Source organism: Hypanus sabinus, chromosome 7, assembly GCF_030144855.1.
Source record: "Hypanus sabinus isolate sHypSab1 chromosome 7, sHypSab1.hap1, whole genome shotgun sequence".
Taxonomy (NCBI): domain Eukaryota; kingdom Metazoa; phylum Chordata; class Chondrichthyes; order Myliobatiformes; family Dasyatidae; genus Hypanus; species Hypanus sabinus.
In genome coordinates, this window is record NC_082712.1 from 138,222,230 (window position 1) to 138,245,603 (window position 23,374).

At 39.7% G+C, this 23,374-nt stretch overlaps 1 protein-coding gene across 9 annotated transcripts in view; it reads left to right on the forward strand.

Moving 5' to 3' along the window:
* plekha7b (pleckstrin homology domain containing, family A member 7b) overlaps window positions 1–23,374 on the forward strand; it is a 422,578-nt gene that overhangs the window by 394,192 nt on the left and 5,012 nt on the right. For 8 of the 9 annotated variants that reach the window (XM_059975738.1, XM_059975736.1, XM_059975739.1 and 5 more), the window contains 4 exons: window positions 15,350–15,496; window positions 16,913–17,046; window positions 19,877–20,016; window positions 22,456–22,543. In XM_059975738.1, the coding sequence (XP_059831721.1) occupies window positions 15,350–15,496; window positions 16,913–17,046; window positions 19,877–20,016; window positions 22,456–22,538 (504 nt within the window). In that variant the 3' untranslated portion in view covers window positions 22,539–22,543. The remainder of the gene's footprint in view (window positions 1–15,349; window positions 15,497–16,912; window positions 17,047–19,876; window positions 20,017–22,455; window positions 22,544–23,374) is intronic. The other variant, XM_059975737.1, reaches the window with a different exon arrangement.

Consider the following 23,374-nt stretch of genomic DNA (forward strand, 5'->3'; position numbering starts at 1 on the left):
CACCGGAGCACCAGAGGGGGAGAAAATAGACACCTTCTTAAGTGGCTGATATTATTGTGAATAATTGAAAGCTTGCTAAAATAGAGATATTTTAAGGAATATTCTTAAATTAGTTTTAGATAAGGAATTTGTAGGCTTAGAAAGCTCATTTTTATCCTGATAAATAGTTCTGAAGAAACTGTTATTGCAGGCTATTTACTATCATTAATTTTTTGCAAGCTGGAATTCCGAAACGAATGGGGAATCCAGTCTTTAAACTCACTGCACCACCCAATCTCAGAAATATCCTGCTAGTTATTTTGTCTCATATGCCCTGTATTATCCATATTATGAGATAAGAGTAACTAACAAAATAGCACTGGCATAGTTTACAGTAAAAAGTGAAACTCGAAGGTGAGTGCTAGTTTGCTGTTTGAAGCTGGAAAGGAGTACTGCATCTGACCATGATGCTTTGGAGGCTATTGATCCTTCAGGAACTCTTTGTAACTGAGAATCTCCCTTTCTAAGTTGATTTTGCTGGAATGCATCTCTTAAAGTTCTTTGCCTGGGCAGGTTTGACTGGAGTCAAGGCCCATTCATTCCCAAGTGGAGGATACAGCTGTTTTAGGTCATTGTGAATGAGAAACACTTCACCAACAAACTGAATTACAGCAATCCTAACAATATCACCAAACCTATAGCATCTTGACCAAATGATCCCCAGGGTTTTTCCCGGCATATTCATTTATGTTGTTTTTGAAGATAATTGCTTTACTCAGATTCTGTCAGCTTTTAATTTTACAAAAGTTGTTTGATGTCTGGTTGAGTTTGTACAAAAGTTAGATTTTTACAGAAGCACAATTTTATCCTGACTTTCATCATTGGTTTGTCATTGAACATGCTGTGGCTAAATTCACTTAATTCAGCTCAGGTTGGGAGCTTGCTTGTCTTTTTAAATTTTGAGTTACTAACTCCAAATTTTTTTCTTTCTTTATTATTACAAAAGTAATCTTGAAATGCCTGTGGTATGTGCACATTCAAAATAACCGCTTTCCCCTTTGTCTGTTCTAATTGATTTGTACTCAGTCTATTAATAGTGAAGCTAATTCTTTTAGCTTGCATTCCAAAGCTGTACACGGTTTATGTTAATGTTGTTGAAGGCTATGCTTTGCCACCTTTATTCCTTTGTTTTAATAGTATATTGTTTGCATATACCCCCAACCCTGGGAGCTTCAGTTGAGATCAATGAGTGGTTCTATATTAACCTGAAAGAAGAACCTTAGTTTGCATGAGAGAGACACGTACACACGCTCTCTCTCCCGCACACTCACACTCAGAGACACACAGACACAAAAAATGGTAATTCACCTCAGGAACTAATGTCAAGTGGGTAAAGAAGTGATTAGAAGGAGGAATTTTAGAAAGCTGTCTCCAGCAGAAATTGTCCACGAGATGTAACCAACTTGCTTCTTCACCAGACAGAGTAACCCAAGAGCTACTGGAGTTTTAATGGATGAAGTTTACCCAACAGTTTATACCCTTGCCTCCCATATGTGGGGAGAAGAGGATTTGCCTGGGGCTGGAAGAAAGGAGAAAAATCCTAATTTTGTAAGCACAGGAGAGCCTTCCAGCTGATTGCCATGGGTCAAGTAGTGTCAAGATTCTTTCAATGACCAGCTCCTAGTGTCTGAAACACTTTCTGAATCTTGCTATGGCTTACATAGAGGCTTAATAAACATGAACTTCACTGTGCGTCAACTCCAACAGTAATGCAGAAGGCAGTATCTATCACAAAGTGTGGCTTTATTGGCCTCACGAAAGCCTTTGATTCTGTCAATTAAGTGGGACTGTGGAGCATCTTTCTCAATTTTGTCTGTTGAATTACATCTCCTTGCCAGCAAAGGAGATGTGATTCAATCACAGTGAAGACTGATGTCAAACCAAGCAATGTTATTAGGTCAACATTTTTCAAAAATTTCTCAACATGGTGCCTTAACTTGCCTCCAATAAACTTGAAGCATTTCCACAGGACGCTCTACACTGTTCCTGCACTGGGAGAAAGATCACCTGAACTTCAGTATTGAGCTGTAGTGCGCAGACCACAATTGCTTATGTTCCCACTGAAGCTGAGCTCCAGATCATGGTCAACAACTGCAAGGTCCATTCTTCCATCTCAACAAAACAAAGGTCCTCTACCAACCTCCCCCACTGTGCAATCACAGCTTAACAATGGACCACTTCTCATAGATTGGGAGCTCCCTTTCAATAAATATATGTGTTGATGACATTAGAATCCATTCATCACAAGCCCAGCTTAAATGGTAAATTGGTGCTTTGATTTATTATTGTAACACGTATCGAAGTACAATGGAAAAACTTGTCTTTCATACAGATTGATTAATTACAATAAGGCATTGAGCTAGTACAAGGTAAAACAATAGTGCAGAATAAAGTGTTATAGAAAAAATGCAATAAGGTCATAAAGTAGATTGTAGTTAGGAGTCCATCTTATCATACTAGACGGCCATTCAATAATTGTGTAGCAATGGGATGGAAGATGTTATTCAGCATGCTGGTATGTGGTTTCAGGCTTTTGTACCTCCTCTCTGATGAGAAAGGGGAGAATGAGGAAGAGAGAGTGTCTGGGTAGGTGTGGTCTTTGATATTGCTGGTTGCTTTACAAAGGCAGAGAGGTGTAGTCAGAATCTTTTGTGGGAGGGAAGCGGTTTCTGTGATGTGTTGAGTTGTGTCCCTAACTCTGCATCTCTTGTGGTCATGGGTAGAGCAGTTGCCATACCAAGCCACAGACTGAGGGATAAGATCCTTTCTGTCATGTATTGGTAAGAGTCGAATTTCTTAGCCTGCCGTGTTAGTAGAGGCTTTGGTGAGAAGCCCACTGGTACTACTTGCCCACCTAGTTGGTTTGTCAAGCAGTTCTTACTTCGCCTGTGACACACTTTGTGAGTCCCTCCTTGCCCTCAGCAGGCTCCTCAGAGAACTGTAGTAGAAGCAGGTCCTGTTCCACCCCAGGATCTGCTTCAGAAGAAGAGGATGTTGTAAAGATGAGTCAGCTGCTTTGCTATGTGAGTTCCATGGTGATGACCAGCATTGAAACCCTGACCTCTTCTGCCCACCACTTCAATACTGGTCTTTTCATCTATTCACACTAATCTCATTTGACTGCATTAGACCTGTACCCTTCTTTGTATATTTAAAGTGCCAGGCTGTGTCTGTTAAGCAAGGTAATCATAACTGACTCCATCACCTCCTCTGATAGTGAGTTCTTGTTTTTTTGTTAAAAAAAACTCGCCCTGCTCCCCTTACAAATCCACTTCCGGATGCTTCCCTCTCACTGTAAGCCTGTGCCCTCTTATTTGTTCCATACTCCTGTTAGGGTGCATTCTCCAGATGCCTTATGAGGTAGCCTTCAGCCAGGAGCAGATGTCATCAGGTGGTTCCCAACCTTCACAGAGTGTTTTGACCCTTAACCACAACACTCTCCAGTTGGTGGGCCGGCAGTGGTGGCCGAATCACTGCCCATCTGCTCCTGGCTTCCAGCTTCCCTCCTCTCGCCTACTCCAAATCCAACAAGAGGCTCATTCTGTCTCTTCCCCCATCCTACAAGCTGCTTGTTTTTTTGCTCCTTTCATCCAGGCCCAGAGCTGACAACAACCGCCATGCTGATTTGGCTGGGGAAACCTCTGTAGCTGATCGCCACGGGGAACAACCACGCCTGCCATCCCTTGTCTTTGCACTCCTGCACTAAGGGCTGGTACTTCAAGGCCTTTCTCTCGTGGGCCTCTTCCCATCCCTCCTCCCACAGCACCGTCAGCTCAACCAGAATTATTTTCCGGTCTTCAGTTGACCACAATGCAATGTCTGGGCAGAGAGTTGTGTGCACCACCTCCGGGAACTGCAGCCTCCTTCCCACATCCCAGGACCTGGGCGTTAAACAGCAAATTTGGCTTTGGTTGCCCCTTTGATGAAGGTGATGGCTCTCAAATCTGTGCCAGCCATCCTCTTCTTGCATCTCTCTCGCTCATGTGTCAGCAAGAGCCAGCAGCACCTTATCATGGCGCCACCTATACCGCCCTTGAATTAGAGCTGTTTTACGCCCGGACAGTATATGAACCAGTGTCCCCTATTGACCACAGAGCTTACGGTTCGGGTCCTCTTTCATCCCCCACGTGTACAGATGTAATGGCGAAGGAAGGGTGTCATACACAGATTGCAAGAGGAAGGAAATACGGAAATGCTCCAGTCTCCAAAACTCTGCCCATGAGAACTTGCGCTTGGGCAGATCCCATTTTGTCTGGGGACACTTGTTCCACTCCTTTGATATCCGATTCTCTTCCTCATGGATCCATATTTCTGTCTGTACCATGTCTCGCCTGTTCCTTATGCTTGCGTTTCCCCACTGCTGGAAGTGAACTGAGCCGATATCATTGGAAAACCATCCTAACTATCTTCAGAGGGGATCTGATTGAAACGTTTAAGATAATTAAAGGATTTGATAGGATTGAGGTAGGAAATATGTTCCAGATGTTGGGAGAGTCCAGTACCAGAGGGCATGGATTGAGAATAAGAGGTCAGTTATTTAAAACAGAGGAAGAGCTTCTTCTCCCAGAGAGTTGTGGAGGTGTGGAATGCACTGCCTCGGAAGACGGTGGAGGCCAATTCTCTGGATGCTTTCAAGAAGGAGCTAGATAGATATCTGATGGGTAGGGGAATCAAGGGATATGGGGACAAGGCAGGGACTGGGTATTGATAGTGAATGATCTCAGAATGGCGGTGCAGACTCAAGGGGCCGAATGGTCTACTTCTGCACCTATTGTCTATTGTCTATTTCACTCCTAAGCCCAGATGATTCGGCCTATCTCCTTAACTCGTTCAATCCAGACAGCATTCAGATGAGTCTCTTCTGCATTTGGTGCAGCATGGTTACCTCCTTCTTAGAGTGTGTTAACCAGAGTTGCACATAGGTCTTTGTAAATTGTCCAGCCATTCGGCTAAGGTTAAGTTGGTGGGTTGCTGTGTCGTGTGGCCAGTTGGGGCAGATGGGCCTGTTCTATGTTGTATCTCTAAATAAAATTAGGAGGAGAGGAGTTGTCAGGTAAGTTTTTTACGCAGAGTGGTGAGTGCATGGAATTGGCTGCCGGTGAAGGTGGATACGATAGGGTCTTTAAGAGACTCCTGGATAGGTACATGGAGCTTACCTAGGTAACCCTAGGTAATTTCTAAAGCAAGTACATGTTCGGCACAGCTGAAGGGCCTGTATTGTGCTGTAGGTTTTCTATGTTTCTAAAATAGAATAATACTCCAAGTGCAATCCAACATGTGTTTTGTAAATTTACAACAAAAAATGTCACAACTTTTATATTCTAGGCCACAATCTATGGAGACAAACATGTAATATGCCACCTTCAGCACTTTAGCTAACTGCATTGCCAGTTTTGGAGAACAACAGATTTGAACCCCAAGGTCCCCTCCATTCAGCAGCATTCCTTGACATCCTCCAATTTACTCCATATAAGACATTGGAGCAGAATCAGGCCATTTGGCTCATCGAGTCTGCTCTGCCATCATGGCTGATTTATCGTCCCTCTCAACTCCATTCTCTTGCCTTCTCCCGATTTACCTTTGATATCCTTATTAATCAAGAGCTTATCAACTTCCACTTTAAAAATATTCAATGACTTGGCCCCCACAAACATCTGTGGCTATGAATTTCACAGATTCAGACCTTCTTTGCTGAAGAAATTCCTCCTAATCTGTGTTCTAAAGGGACATCCTTTTCTGAGACTATGTGTTCTGGTTCCACTATTGGAAACATCCTCTGCATTGTCCATTCAATCTTTTAATATTCAGTAGGTTTCAGTGAGCACCCCCCACCCCACCCCCGTATTCTTCTAACCTCCAGCGAATACAGGTCCAGAGCCTTCAAAATCTTTCATACTGTTAACCCTTTCATTCCTAAGATCGTTCTTGTAAACCTCCTCTGGACCCACTCCAATACCAGCATATGTCCTATCATCTATTTGATTTTTCCAAAATACATCATTTCTAACTTGTCATAATTAGATTACATCTGCCATCATTCCAGACAACTTCCAGTGATCTACAGTGCCTTGAGAAAGTATTCAGACCCCACAGTTATTATCACATTTAACTGTCTCATTTTTGAATCTTAAAGTACATTGAAGTAGGATATTTTGAGCTAATCTACAAAACATTGTGCATCATATTAAATCAACAAAAAAATTCTATAACCTGTCAACAATTTACTAAAAAATAATATCCAGAATTTTGAGGCTGAAAATGTGTTCATCCCTTTTGGAATTACTACACTAACTTTCCTCAGGTACAATACTGTGTATTACTTTACCAGCTACCTAATTCATTGTTGAAAATTGGAAGATCACCTGTTCTCAATGAATTCCAAAGAATAAATACCCCCTCTCTGTAAGGTCCAAAAGTATGGTAGGTTTTTCGTCAGACCAAACCAAAACGAAGGCAAAAGAGCATTTAAGCAATTCAGGGAAATGATAACAGAGAAGCACAAATCTAGGGTAGGGTACAAGATCATCTCAAAGGCACTGAACATACCTCGAGCTCAGTGAAGTCCATCAACCAAGCCAAACTGCCAAACTGCCAAACTGCCAAACTGCCAAACTGCCTAGGTCAGGCCACCCCTCTAAACTTAGTCACTGGGAAAGAACAACACTTGTAAGAGGCTGCTGTGACACCAGCAGTCCCTCTGAACGAACTGCAGAAGTCAGTGTCTGCAACTGGAGATGAAGTCATGGCTCCACTATCTGGTCAGGACTAATGGGAAGATGAATGCTGCTAAATACAGAAAGATCCTGGATAAAAACCTGGTAGCCTCTGCCAACAAGCTTGAACTGGGGAGGAATTCCTCTTTCAGCAGGACAACAACCCAAAGCATTTTGTTAGACCAACCATGAAGTGACATCAAATATAGAAAACTGATGTCCTTAAGTGGCCCAGTCAGAGTGCTGACATTAACCCAATCGAATATCTCTGACAAGACCTCAAGATTGCTGTCCACCGGCGCTTCCCAAATAACCTGGTACAGTTTGAGCAATTTTGCAAGGAGGAATGGGCAAATCTTGCTCCATCACATTGTGCAAAGCTAATAGAGACTTATTCAAAAAGACCACTGGCTTTAGTAGCTGCGAGAGGTGGTTCAACTAAGTACTGAGCAAAAGGGGATGAATGCTTTTGAACTGCTGACATTTCAGTTTTTGAATATTTAGTTTTTCATGCTTAACAATTTTTAATTTTTTAGGATAGACCATAAGACATAGGAGCAGAATTAGTCCATTCAGCCCATCGAGTCTGCTCCACCATTCCATCATGGCTGATCCCGGATCCCACTCAACTCCATCCACCTGCCATCTCGACATATCCTACTATGAAAAAGGAGCTTGTGATTCATACATAAAAAATTTCAGTTAAATTGATCAAAATCCCCAGTTGTAATATTTACGTGAATAAAGGGTTTGAGGCTGAATACTTCTACAAAACACTGAATATCCTGCTTTCATCTTGGATGTCTTTTTTCTGCTACTCATAACACTGCTAACTATTGTATTCTTTGGAAACTAACTAATTGTGCCACTTACATTGACATATGCCTATGACCACATTTGTTGTTCCCTCAATGAAGGTGTGGTGCACTATCTGTATGTTTAAATCTGTCTTGCTGCACCCAACATCCATCTGGTCTGTATCCTGCTGTAGGCTTAGACAATCTTCACATAATCCAGAATACCACTGATTTTTGTATCATCTATAAACTTGCTATACTTATCTACTATATCAGCATCCAAATCATTGATACATAGCACAAATGTGGTCATTGTGCTTTGGCCAAGGTGCGGGTGAGTCACAAAACTGTACGTACCATCTGTGTAGTTCCTCAATTCTACAGAATCCCCTGAGGAGTAAGAAGGTGCTAAAACCAAAAGCAAAAATCCAATATCCTTGTGATGATGTTAGAGCTGTTGGGGAGGGTTTAAACTGATGTAGCAGGGGGATGGAAACCAGAGTAATTGGGTTGATGGTGGGCCAGTTGGTATGCAAGTCGATCAAGTACGTAGTGGGACAGTGAGGAAGGACAGTTAGACGATGGGGCAAAATTGTGGATAATGAGATGTGTTGAAGTATAACAAGGGGTGTAAAAGTGAAAGGGGTGATGAATAAAGGACTGAAGGTATTTTATTTGTATGCACACATACATGGAATAAGGTAGCTGATCTTGTAGCACAGTTAGAAGTTGTGGGCACCACTGAGTTGTGGCTGAAAGGAGATTATAGTTGAGAGCTTTAACATCCAAAAATGCATGTTGTATTGAGAGGACAGGCAGGTAGACAGAGGGTGCGGGGTGACTCCAGTTTAAAAACAAAAGTGACATCAAATCCTTAGAAAGAAGTGACATAGGATTGGAAGATCTAGAATCTTGTGGGAAGAGTAATGAAACAACAAGGGCAATAGGACCCTTGGGAGTTGTATACAGGCCTCTGAACAGTAGCCAGGATGTGAGATATAAATTTCAGCAGGATGTAGAAAAGACATGTTATGATAATCAGGGAAGATTTCAATATGCAGTTTGTAGGATAACTACTGGATGGCATTTTAGAGCAGCTTGCTATTGAGCCCACTAGGGGAAAGGCAATTCTGGATTAGTGTTGTGCAATGGACCAGATTTGATTAGGGAGCTTAAAGTGAAAGAACACTTAGGAGGCAGTGATCCTTGCAGTTTGAGAGTGAGAAGATGAAGTCAGATGTGTCAGTGTTACAGTGGAGTAATAGGAATTACACAGGCATGAGAGATGACTTGGACAAAGTTGATTGGAAGGGGACACTAGCAGGGATGAGGGCAGAGCAGCAATAGCGGGAGTTTCTGGGGGCAGTTCAGAAGGCGCAGGCTAGATACATCCCAAAGATGAATAAGTTTTCTAAAAGCAGAATTAGGCAACATGTGGCTAACAAGGAAAGTCAAACACAGCATAAAATGAAAGGAAAAGGCACATAATACAGCAAAAATTAGTGGGAAGTTAGTGGGTTGGGAAGCTTTTAAAAACCAACAGAAGGCAACTAAAAAGTGACGGCATTGATGAATACTTATTTTTGTGAGATATTATAAACAGCCCGCGTTTTTTTTTCCTTCTCTTTTGTTTTTTTTTTCTTTTATATTACTTATTAGTTATAGTTATTAGATTAGATTAGCTAGTTCTGCATTATATAAATTTTTTTGTTTTTTTTCTTTCTTTTTTCTGTTTTTTTTTATATTATACATTATGAAATATTTAGACTAACTATGTCCATACATATATCTTATGGCTTATGTCCTGGTAAACTCATTTATATTGTAACTATTATGTATGTTTTTTTTTCATATGTAATGGAATGTGTATGTTGGTAATTTCTTTATCAATATATCATCTGTATTCTGTCCATATTACTAATATTAATAAAAAGATTTAGAAAGAAAGAGAAGGCAACTAAAAATATGGGAGAAAAGATGAAATATGAAGGTAAGCTAGCCAATAATATTAGAGGATAGCAAATGTTTTTATTTTCAGATATATAAAGAATAAAATGTATGACCTTTTATAAAAGGTATACTAATGAAGTAGGTTTTCAAAGTTTGTAGAGAGATTTAGACCAGCTAGAAGAGTGGGCTGAATGATGGCAGATGGAGTTTAATGCTGATAAGTGTGAGGTGCTACATTTTGGTTGGAATAATCCAAATAGGACATACATGGTAAATGGTAGGGCATTGAAGAATGCAGTAGAACAGAGTCATCTAGGAATAATGGTGCATAGTTCCCTGAAGGTGGAATCTCATGTGGATAGGATGGTGGAGAAAGCTTTTGTTATGTTGACCTTTATAAATCAGAGCATTGAGTATAGGAATTGGGATGTAATGTTAAAATTGTACAAGGCATTGGTAAGGCCAAATTTGGAGTATTGTGTACAGTTCTGTTCACTGAATTATAGGAAAGATGTCAACAAAATAGGGAGAGTACAGAAAAGATTTACTAGAATGTTACCTGGGTTTCAGCACCTAAGTTGCAGGGAAAGATTGAACAAGTTAGGTCTTTATTCTTTGGAGCGTAGAAAGTTGATGGGGGGACTTGATGGAGGTATTTAAAATTATGAGGGGGATAGATAAAGTTGACGTGGATAGGCTTTTTCCATTGAGAGTAAGGGAGATTCAAACAAGAGGACATGAGTTGAGAGTTAGGGGGCAAAAGTTTAAGGGTAACATGAGGGGGAATTTCTTTACTCAGAGAGTGGTAGCTGTGTGGAATGAGCTTCCAGTAGAAGTGGTAGAGGCAGGTTCGGTATTGTCTTTTAAAGTAAAATTGGATAGGTATATGGACAGGAAAGGAATGGAGGGTTATGGGCTGAGTGCGGGTCAGTGGGACTAGGTGAGAGTAAGCATTCGGCACGGACTAGAAGGGCAGAGATGGCCTGTTTCCGTGCTGTAATTGTTATATGGTTAAAAGAGTGAATATTGGACCACTAGATAAAGATGCTGAAGAGGTAGTCATGGGAGAAGGAGAATTGGCAGATTAACTTAAATATTTTGGATCAGTCTTCATAGTGAAAGACAGTCTACCAGAACTTTGAGAGTGTCATAGGGCTGAAGTGTGTCATTGCTATTACTAAGCTTGGGAAGCTGAAAGGTTCTGAAGGTAGATAAGTCACCTGGACTAGGTGGACTATACCCAAAGGTTCTGTAAGATTACCTGATGAGATTGTGGAGGCATTAGCCAATGATATTTCAAGATTCAGTTGATTCTGGGATGCTTCCAGAGGACTGTGAAATTGCAAATGTCACTCCACTCTTTAAGAAGAGAGGGAGACAGAAGAAAGAAAACTATAGGCCAGTTATCCTGACTTAAGTGGTTGGGAGTTGTTGGAGTCCGTTATTAAGGATGAGGTTTCAGGTGCATACTAAAGTAGGCCAAAGGCAACCTGGTTTCTTTAAGAAGAAATATTGCCTGTCAGATCTGTTGGTATTCTTTGAGGAAATAATAGGCGGGATAGAGAAAGGAGAGTCAGTGGATTTGTTTATTTGGATTTTCAGAAGGTCCTTGACAAGGGTCCACACATGAGGCTACCTAACAGATAAGAGTCCATGGCATTACGGGAAAGGTACTAGCATGGATAAAAGGTTGGCTGACTGGCAGGAGGCAAAGAGTCAGAATAAAGGAAGCTTATTCTGGTTGGCTACTAGTGACTAGTGTTTTTCCACAGAGGTCAGTATTGAGACCACTACTTTTCATGTTATATGCCAACAATTTGTATGAAGGAATTGATTGCTCTGTGGCCTTTGTGGACAATATGAAGCGAGGTGGAAGAGCAAGTAGTGTTGAGGAAGCAGGGAGTCTGCAGAAGGACTTGGACAGATTGGGAGAATGGGCAATGAAGTGGCAAATGGAAAATAATGGAGAAGTGTATGGTGATGGACTTTGTTAGAAGGAATAAAGAAATAGTCTATTTTCTAAATGGGGAGAAAATTCAAACATCAGAGATGCAAAGGGACTTAAGAGTCCTTGTGTAAAGTTCCCTGAAGGTTAAATTACAGGTTGAGACAGTGGTAAGGAAAGCAAATCTGATGTTCGCATTCATTTTGAAAGGACTAGAATATAAGAGCAAGGATGCGATGCTGAGGCTTTATAAGTCATCGATCAGATTGCAGTTGGATTGTTGTGAGCAGTATTGGACCCCTTATTTAAGAAAAGATACGTTGCAATTGGAGAGGGTCCAGAAGAGGTTCATGAGAATGAATAGGTTAACATATGAGGAGTATTTGATGGGTCTGGGCCTGTACTCGCTGGAATTTAGAAGAATGGGGGGGGGGGGGGTGGAGGATCTCATTCAACCTATTGAACATTGAAAGGCTTAGACAGAATAGATGTGGAGAATTTGTTTCTTTATAGCGGGTGAGTCTAGGACCAGAGGGCACAGCCTCAGAATAGAGGACGTCTATTGAGCTGAGGCTGGCGAATCTAGAATTCCTTGCCATGGATGACTGTGGAGGCCAATTTGGTGAGTATATTTAAAGTGGAAGTTGATGGGTTCTTGGCTAGTCATGGTGTGAAAGGTTATAGGGAGAAAGCAGGAGGATGTTGTGAAAAAATAAATCCGCCATGATGGAATGGTAGAGCAGACTTGACAGGACAAGTGGCCTAAATCTGCACCTTTGTCTATGGTCTAAAAAACGGAGAGATCTCTTCCAGTTGCCATCAGTAACAACCAGTATCTGTCAGTTTAATGAACAGCTTCTATCAATAGTACCAAAACTAAGTGGAATTTTTCTGTCATAATTATTGAGTGTTTATGTAAACAAACAGATGGCAAATGAAGAAGGAATGCTTGATTTCTTGCTGTGCAGAACAAATCCATTCTGGATGATTACTTTTCTGAAGGTGTGCTCTCAGTTGCCAACAAAATGATGGAAAATGCTATTGGTGCCATTAAGTAGCAACTACCAATATCCACTGACCATTGCTCAGTCTGGGTTTTGCTAAGATCACTTGCCTGTGGATTTGATTGCAGCCCTGATCCAAACATGAATCCAAGAAACAATCCCCAGAAATAATGTGACATTGATGCCTTTCGACACCCAGACACTATGTGGTTGTGTATGAAAGAACCCTGGTACAACTAAGGTTCATGGGCATCAAGGGAACGTGTCTCAGTCATTGAAGTCACACCTTGCACAAAGGATATAAATATAGGATTCTAGTACAGAATACTACAGAAGCTGGAAATCTGAATTAATAGTAAATGCTGGAAGCATTTGCCTTTCTCTCTCCATTATTTTCCCAATAAAAATGGTTCCTTGATCTAATCTTTGAAGTGGCAATCCCATCTCATTATTAATAGTTGCATTTGGACTTCTATGGTTAGTGTTGAACGGACTCCTGTTGGGAATGATACTACCTCTCATGTAAATTCATCCATGATTACCAGCAATAGGTATTTTCTCTATTAGGTTTGGGACCTATGAGGTTGGTCAAGAGCCCTTAAATGTCAACTATCTACTTTAAAGGATTTCCAGATATTGTGCCTGTCAAAGATGCACAAATGGTCTTAACCTTTCTTAACGATTTAAAACTTCTTTATGTGCCAATATGTCAGTTAGTGCCCTTTGAGATCCTTACACAGTTCTTGGCTGCTATGGGTTTTCTTTATAGAGTAGCTATTAATTTTGTAAACAGGAAATAGCTCTTTCCTATTTTACCTGAAAACAATTGGTTAATGTATCTGGTTTTCCTTGGGAAAAACAATCCCTTCCTGTGCACAGTGTCACCACCAATCTCGTAAACTGCAGATGTATTCTATTGGTTGGAATCTTTAAAATGGCTTACTTGCTCCCCCATTGTGAAAGATGACCTCCACCTCTAGTACTCTTCTGACTCCTGTCGTTGCCAACTGTTTTGTCACCTGCAACCGAGTCTCCAGTGATCCTGGCTAGGCTCATTGCTGAGACAAAGACAAAGACAATTTGTATGTGGAGTGCAAAGGATCAAATGTTTATCTGAGCTTATGGAAGGGAAAGTTGTCTGTGTCAAGCTGGTGAGTAATCATGGCAATTTGTGCCCATATTTTGAGGAGGAGTAAATCCTTGTTCCATGTATGTCATATTAGCTCTTACAGATGTCCCCTCCATCATCAACAATTGCATTTGGACTTCAAACCACTTTTCTTTCTCATTGACTTTGCAGTATTTTAACCTGTTTGCATTTCATGCTGCCAGTATCTAATGTCTTCCACATTCACACTCAAAAGATTATTTCAGCTCCTGTAAGATATGAGTGAGGAATTGATTGGAATACTTTCCTCTTGTTGATAAGTGTGCAATTCCAAATAGCTCCTTACAGGACCAATCTGCTGGCTTGATTTGCACCACATACTTTGCTCTAAGTGTTCACTCTTTCTGCAACCAATCCACGTTTAGTGTTTATTGTGTTTACAAAGTGCATGACAGGTGCTCTCCCGGGCTACTCCTGAGAGCACTATGATAAATCCAGAAGAGAGCAGGAGCAACAGTATACAGGAACACTACAGCCAGGAGGTTCCCATTGAAATGGCACATCGTCATTAATTGGAAATCTATTTTTGCTGCTTTGTTATTATTGGAATAAATGCATTGGGAGTACTTTCGCCAAAAGGTCTTTCCTGATTCACAAAGTTGGCACACCATGACGTTCTCAAGGTCAATTACGCAGATGAGAAATATTGGCCTTTCTTGTATCCACATCCTGTAACAGAACAAAGAGTAATTATTCTAGGCTCCGTAATGGTAAACAAATCTATCTAAGTGATGCTAAACAATATGTAGGAAAAAAATGCGTGCAAAATGCTGGAGGAACTCAGCAAGCCAGGCAGAATCTATGGAAAAGAGTAAACAGTTGATGTTTTGGGCCGAGACCCTTCATCAGGACTAGAAAGGAAGGGAAAGACACTATTTTCCAATATTGGATTGATTTTAACTGTGCTGGTTTGCTCAAATTATAAGTTGGTAGTATAACATAGCTGGACTTCTCAATCCAAGATGTGCACTAGCAACATCAATCTGTATTTTACCTTTTTGTGTAACAGAGCACTGCTAAGAGTCCTGTCTATCAAATTTCATATAAAATCACTAAATTGTGCAGTAGACCAGAAACTTAGCAAGGTTTGAAGACATATTTGAAAAGAAGGAAGAAAGTGCAATGGCTTAGGAGGGAAATACCTGACCTGAGGTTCTTGCCAACTTAAGACATATTGCTTGTGCATCAACAACTGTATTCAGAGATTCCTATGGCCAGATTCAGAGGTGTACAAACATTTATAGAACAACAAGGCTGTAGAAGTTTAAAAAATAGTTATTTGAAAATTTTTGCTGAGAATTTTGATCTCTAGTTGTTGCTTGTCCGGGATATGAAGAAGGTCAGTGAGCATGGAAGTAATACTTTAGGTGAATAGAACAAACAGTAGAATTCAGGTTTACATAGCAAGGCTGGCAGCAGCCTGGTGTACCAGTCAAGGTGTAGGAAATAAAGTCACGGATTGCCATTTTGGCAGCAAGTAACTGAGCTAGGGGCAGAGGTGGAAGCAAGTGGTGTTGGTATAGATGTGTGGATTGAACCTCACCTTGAGGTCAGAGCTGACTCCCAAGTTTACAATAACTTGATTGGTTTTCAGACCTGCCTGGAAGAAGGAGGGGGAGTCGGTGGCTCTTTGAAATCACCGTAATGAACTCTTAATCGCCAACTCCAGGAACATAATTTTGAGTATATAATTTTCTAGCAGCGTGTTAATTGCTTGTTTCCTTTCCTTTTAGTGGAAGCGTGAGCAAGAGTTTGATATGCAATTATTAGAAAAAGCAGTGAAAGATCATAATGGTGATGAGGACGGATTTGCCAAATCAGTGCCGGTGATGGAAGCTGATGTGGAGCCACTGGATTACAATTTGGATCTCAGTAAAGAGGTAATAATGCTACATTATAGCATTTGCAAACATCAAATCTCCAGTGTTTAAAACAAAAATCAAGGAAGTCTTACATACCATTTTTCCCAAGCTCAGGACATCTCCAAACTGTTGTGTATTTAATATTTCAGTAATATTTGAGTAATCTTGTGTGTGTGTGTGTGTGTGTGTTGATATAGTTTGATTAAGCATGTGGTAATTCCTTGCTTGAAGTAAACACAAAGTTCAACTTGCATTCCCAGCTCTCTGGGAGAGGATATGATGGTATTGAATGCTGAGTTGTAGTCGATGGAGAACATCTTGAAGTATGCATCTCTGCTGTCCAGATGTTCAGGGTTGAATGAAGAGCCAATGAGATGGCATCTGCTGTGGACCTGTTGCTTCAGCAGGCAAATTGAGGCAGCCAATTCAGTAGCTAATTTGCACATACCAGCTTTCTGGTGGAGGAGGAGGAGTTAAATGACTGGATATTCTGTTTGAATTGACTGAAGATTTAATGTTGCCCTTATTTTGAATGGTGTCAGTGCGTAAGGAGTTCCTTCCAGAAGTTTGCCTCTAGTGACAATTGCATTGCAGTTCAATTGCATGTTCTTCTGAGCACCCTAAAAGGATGCATTGTGTACTGCTGCTGCAATGGATTAAATATTTGACCATCTGGAATCTCTGTTAAATTATAGGAAATGTTCTGAAACACGACCTTTGTTCGGTGTTTCAAACTTCGTTAGGATGACCCTCAGTTCAACCGCCTGGTTTGTTTCTGTGGAATCCTACCTTTGGAGTACTAGTTGTGAACAGTTATAACTTCTTGTATCATCCAACCTGCGAACAAACCTTTATCAACAGAAAATTTGAAGATTAAGCAAAATTAAGTCATACTCTCTGTCTGAGGCAGTGGCCTTAGGTTTCACAAGTTTGGAACACTTTATTCAATTTGTAACTGTGCACATATTCCTCAGTAATTTTATTTTCTCTAGAAATGTGTTTTTGGGCTAGTGGTTAGAATGAATGCAGCATTTATACAAGGTACCTGTTCTCAACATTTAGTTCACTTTAACATGAATTATATGGTTAACAAATTGAATAATTTAAGGGGAGGGGAAAATGTACCCAGTTTGGTAAACCATTATCTGCAACAATCATTTGTGGAACAAAACTTGACATAATCAATGTGCCTCAGATTTAGAACACCCACTTACCCACCAGCATTTATTTCAACAAAGCATTTGAGGCACAAATGGAACTGCATTTAATTTGTTTAAATTAATTTCACCCTGAACACTTTTTGACTGGTGGAAAATTGAGATTTTATTTTGAGTAGGTGTACTATATTTAAACCTGTTTCCAAAAATAGTTTTTTTTTATCTATTCAGTCTGCACTCCCATATTATTATTAATTTGATCCTTTTGTCTTTTTAGTTATCAAAGCCAGACATGGTTTTAATTCCAGAGCGCTATATTGAAATGGAGCCTGATGAACCACTCTCCTATGAAGAATGTGAGGCAAGGAGACGCAAGGTGCAAAAAATCAAAAACATTCTTGCTAAATCAAGGTACTTGTAAATAAATTGTGATTTTCATTGTATTTTTAATTCAGATACTCACAGGTGGTACTTCTGTTAAAGAAAGCTCTTGATTTAATGCTGGCCCTGACTGAACAATTTAAAATTGACTGAATAGAACCAATATTCTACAATATTTCAGATCCAAAAACCATTAACTACCCAAAAACACATCCCATTGCTCTTATTTCCCTTCTCCTGATGTGCAAGCAACATTGGAGTAGTTAGAGCCCCTGTTTTTAGATTATCTAGTACATTTGATTAGGATGCAGAACTAGGCACACTAAATCATGAAATGTAGCTGAAGCATTCACATTATATTTGTGATAAGTATGTGGAAGATTATTAATAATATTGGTATGAGAACAGGATTAAATTATAAAGAGGGAGTGGATGGGCTATGACTTTGAAGTGACTGAGAAATGATCTGATAAAAGTATATGAAATTATGAGAAGTGTACATAGGGTAGGTGGTCATTCTTTTCCCCAAGATGGAAAATTAGAGGGTCTAGGTTTAAGATGAGAGGGAAAAGATTTAAAGGAGATCCAAGGGAGAAGTGTTTCACATGGTAGCTATGTGGAACAAACTGCCACAGGAGGTACAGTTACAACATTTAAAAGATATTTTAGGCAGGTACTGGACAGGAAATATTTAGAGGGATATGGGCCAAAACCAGGCAAATGGGGCTAGGCATGGGCAAGTTGGCCTGAGGGGCCTGTTGCTGTGGTGCACACCTCAATGAATCTATGATTAACAAAAAATCATTAATGGCTTCCTGCAAGGAATGACATTCTGTGAAAATAAATGGGATTGTTAATGTATAAGTAAATGAAATTTTAGAAAAATAAGTAGGATTTTGTGTTGTTACTCTTAAGTTAAACACTGTTGTACTTTGATTCAAAGTATTCTGGACACTACAGAACATAATCTGATGCCAGTATCGCTGCTCTTCTTGCTAATTAAGTTGTATTTGTGCAAGCTTGATACCTATTAAGGACATACCTCACAGTGTCCATACCAGATAACTTGAATGTGGTTTTGACTCTCTGCTTTTTAATTAGTTTAGATTGGAATCAATATATTAATGTGAGGTAATAAAAGGGCCACATTTCCCTTGCTCCCATATCTCCACTTCTTATTTTTCGGGATGGGATTCACGATGGTTTGATTGTGAAATCTAGTGATCTTATAGAAATCTCGTAGTCTGAATGGGGCCGAGAGGTCTGATTCATTGAGATATTTTGTATTTTAGTGAACATACTTTGGTGCCAGAAGGTATGTCTGGGATGCTGTTGTTTCACTCTCAAAATGAAGGCTCTTGTCCAGATTAGACCATAAGAGATAGGAGAAATTAGGCCATTCAGCCCATCATGTCTGTTCTGACATCATGGCTGATTTATTATCCTTCTCCTGGCATCTCCGTGTAACCTTTGACGCATTGAATAATCAAGAACCTGTCACCTCTGCTTTAGATATACCCAATGATTTAGCATGTACAGCCATCTGTGGCAATGAATTCCACAGATTCAACATCCTTTGGCTAAAGAAATTCTTCCTCAGCTATGTTCTAAATGGACATCCTTGTATTCTGAGGCTGTATCCCTGGTTCTAGACTAACCTCCTAAAGGAAACATCCTCTCTATATCCACTCTATCTAGGCCTTTCAATATGAGATCCTCCTCTCATTCTTCTAAACTCCAGCGAGTACAGACCCAGGTCCATCAAACACTCCTCATTCATTAACCCATTCATTCCCAGAATAATTTTTGTGAACCTCCTCTGAACCCTCTCCAATGCCTGCACATCTTTTCTTAGGTAAAGAGCCCAGAACGGTTCAGAGTACTCCAAGTGTGGTCTGACCAATGCCTCATAAACTCCCCCTCCCCCAGTGCCTCTTACACCCTCCGTATTACAACATAAATTAATGCTAACACTGCATTCACCTTTCGCACCACCAACCTAAACTGCAAGTTAAGGGAATCCTGTATGAGGACTCCCTAGTCCCTTTGCACCTTTGATTTTTCAATTTTCCCCCTGTTCAGAAATTGATCTATGCTTTTATTCCTTCTACCAAAGTACATGACCATACACTTCCCTACACAATACTGCATCTGCCACTTTGTCCTTCTTCGTATCGTCCACCAACTTGGACACAAAACCATCAATTCTGTCATCCAAATTATTGGTGTATAGCATGAAAGGAAGCAGTCCCAGTGTCAATGAGAAAATGCTCTGTTTGTTCCCACCATTTGCCTCCTGACGGTCTGCCAGTTTTCTATTCATTCCTGTGATGCTGTGTGCTCTTGTCTTGTTAAGGAGCCTCATGTGTGACATGCAACAACCATGGCTAATATATATGAACCTGGAGGAGACTTCATTTCCCCACTGTCCTAAGCAGTAGGTGTTATATTGGGTTCTTGTTCAATGAAGATGACACAATCCAGTGGGTTTGGAGAATTCCAAATACTCACAACCCTCATCATAACCGTCTCCTCATCTCCAGCTGACCCCTTATCCTAACATCATGTCCTTGAATCTTGGCTCCACAACTTTATCAATTCCAGCTTTCCTTATCCTATTCATCCAACACAGCCAGGTTTTCTGCACTTCCACCCCAATCAACATCATTTGTCAGCCATCTTGAACTTGCTGTTTTCCTGTCACCAAATGGTGTGTCCTTGCAAACAAACCTCCCGCTCCCTCAACCCCAGTGGCTAGGTTGTTGGCAGGAAGTAACTGTGATACTGCTCTGTTAAGTATTGTGTTGCATTCTGAATGTGACCTCTCAGAATTGTTTTTTTCTCTCTCTCTCTCCATCAGTTTCCAGAATATGCAGACAGGAGTTAACAGCAGAGAAAGTACAGCTGATGTAGATTCACAACTGCAAGAGCAGGAACGTATTATCACTATGTCGTATGCATTAGCATCTGAAGCTTCCCAACGCAGTAAGATTGTAGCAGGTACACCCTCCTCTTCTAATATCGACACACAACACCTAGAAATTGTTTTTTCAATGTGAAGTCCACTTCATCTGTGTCATCAATTAAGAAAGAAGATTTGGAATAGCTTTCGCATGCCTTAATGGAGGTGAAGATTGTAGACTGAGCAATTATTGAATGTTTTCTGCATATTCATTATTGGTCAGTAATAGTGTGGAACAGACAGAACCACACAAGCAACAGGGCCTCGCAGCTGGGGACAAATATTACATTAAGAACTATTTGTTACTTTTCTTGATTACAATGATAGAATTGGCTTTTGAAATAAAAATTCAAAACTTAAGATTTAAACTATATATACAAAGTGTTTACAGGAGTTAATTTTTTTTTCATTTAAGTGAGATCTGAAAGGAGTTGCTTCCAGCAGCAGTCTCATCCATCCATTTAGATAGAGGGTGTGAGTTGATGTAATAAGAACAGGTTATTTAATTTCTCAGTCAAACATTTGGTAAGTAATTGACATGAGATTCTTCGTTGACTCTCTTTCATTCTCACCCGAGCAGCACCAAAGTCAGTTGTATCATTCACATTGATCAAATCCATCTGCTGCAGCCAATGATATTTACCATTAAAACCATATGGGCAATAACTGATAGTTTATTTTATAAATATCCAGTAATGTGAAAGATTAACTGATTCCACCAACTTCTGTTAGTTTATCTGTTATTCTTAAAACTAACAATGACTTATTTAGACCAGAAAGGCGAAAAGGTTTGAAGAAATAGTATCAGACTGGAGCAGTTGGTATATATTTAAGTTGATCAGTTTTGAAGAAATAAAGCAGTAGGTTTATTCCATCAAATTTTTTATTTGCTTTGTCAGTCTCACTGCCTTCAATATGCTAATTGTATCATTTCATATTAAATTCTATTGAATTCCACTGTCATGTTACTGTACATTGTATAATCTTGCCACTAACCACACACTGTTTGCTTTGAACCTCAAAATTATAATTTGTCCTTTATAATCACTTGTCCGTTTCTGCACGCTGCTCTCTCAAGGTCTGTGCTCTGAAAATACATGGGGAGCCTGCCATAAAATATTTCTAAGCACTATAAGAATCTGCATTTATTTTCTAACCAGATGCTAGTCAATTTGTTACTCATCCCTAAATTCCTTATTCTTAAAGCTTCTGCAATACTTCTCCATACATTGAAGCCTTTGAAAGTTTTTACTGTAATGCCATTCGTCACCTCTCCAACAGATTCCTTTAGGATTATGACATTATGGCCCATATGATATAATACTCCTTTTGCAACCTCAAGTAAATTTCTAGTCTGATATTTATCAATTATATTTGTAATTGTCTTTTTTAACATAATAGTGTGGGAAAAGCACCTGTATAGTGCTGTACTGTCCTATATCTACTATTGGATTCTAAAATAATTTTCTTTAAGTTTTAGTCCCTAATAATTTTGAGAAAAACATTTTAATTTAAATGAGGCAGTTGAAACTTGCTGTTTCTTTTCTTTCAAATCTCTGTATTTTATAGTTGTAAAATATATTTGCATGCACATTTTGATTACTTGTACAACAGAATTTGTTACAAAATTATCCTGACGTAGCAAGATTAGTTTTCAGTTGAAATATGTCACACCGATGTAAACTGCTTTCCCAGATAATTTATTGTTTTGCATGTCCCATATTAACTCTTCCTGGTAAGTTCCCTCCCTTCAAGGCAGTTTCCTTTCACGATTATTGTTACTTTACAAAGGCCCTCTCTTTTGGATGCTTGCAAAGTTATGGAAGATTGCTAAGGGCTTTATCAATTTTCAGTCTGCATATGATGAGGGGCATTTAGTCAAGGTGTGTAGAATTTTATGCATCTCTTATCTTCAAGAATATGAGATGAGTAGTACAAAAATTCTGGTAACAACAGTTGTTCCCTATTCCAAGCTGCCATTTCGGAACAGAGCTCTGATGTACTGCAATAAAATAAGATCAGTTAGAGCTTGTGTGGAGTTTTACATTTTAAAGGAGTTTATAAGCTAATACCCCAAATGCTATAGATATTGGATGAGAATGGAATTGCAATGCCCTTACACTCGGGCAGTCTGTTGAGATTTACTGACTGCATTTAACGAATGCCCACGTGAGCATATTACTAATAGTTACTGGTGCTCGTGTAACTTCGTTTTCATCAGTAGGTATTTTATACTGGGAAGATTTTAGTGATATAAACATCTTAATTTTGGCACTTATGCTTTAAATGATTTGTGTATATCGTTGCAAATAATGACTAGTGAATTTTGCATGTCAATGTTTATTAAAACAATTACTAATTTATTTCCAAGCGTAACCAGAAATGATGGTATTGAATTTGTACATTGGCTGTCGTCTTGTTGCTAACTTTTGTGGTTAACTATTTTTGTCCTTGTTTCTATGTATGATCCCTTTCAGCGCAACAGCAGGTCCATCCATCTTCAGCACCTTCCCCTCCACACTCCCCTGTAAGCAATGGATTCCACTACACATTTGTCTAAACAAAGTAAGAACTAACAACTTTTAACATGACTTCTGCTTTAACCGGTATTATGTCTTGATTACAATCTAATTTTACACCTAGTACTAACTTAGCAATGCCTTCAATAATGCAACTTGTTGAAGGTTAACTGAAAACGTGATACTGAGCAGAATATTGCATCATGCCAATCGACCAATTCCTCTTCAAGTAGTCCTGATCATTAATGCAATGGACAGCAATCACAAAAGTTTAGTTTTAAGTGAGTTCTATGTAAAATGGGTGGGTGTCCGACCCTGCTTTTTCAGTTTTGAAATTTTTTATGAAGTCATTGTATTGATTTGGCACACAGTACTTCTGTGAAACAATTTCTCAGTTATGTTTTGGATCTCTGCCAGGGAAGGGTGAATTTGTTATCATGTGTTATCAGATGGTGAAAAGTTTGTCTTGCATACTGTTCATACAGATCAAATCATTACACAGTGAATTGAGGTAGAATAAATATCAAATGCAAAACAAAGTGCGATAGCTGCAGAGGAAAACAGTGCAGGTAAACAGCAAGGTACAAGATTGTGAGGTCAAGTGTCAATCTTATTGTACTAGGGAACCATTCCATAGCCTTACAACAGTAACTTAGAAGACATCTTTCAGGATTTTGTATCGTCTGCCCGATCAAAGAGGGAGAAGAGAGAATGTTTGGGGTGGGTGACATCTTTGATTACTGCAGTTGCTTGCCTGAGGTAGTAAGATATAACACATGGTCCTTGGAAGGGAGCTGTATACACAACTGTTAACATTTCTGTGTGGTCACATGCACAACAGTTGTCATATAAATCCATGGTGGTGCCGTGGTTAGCG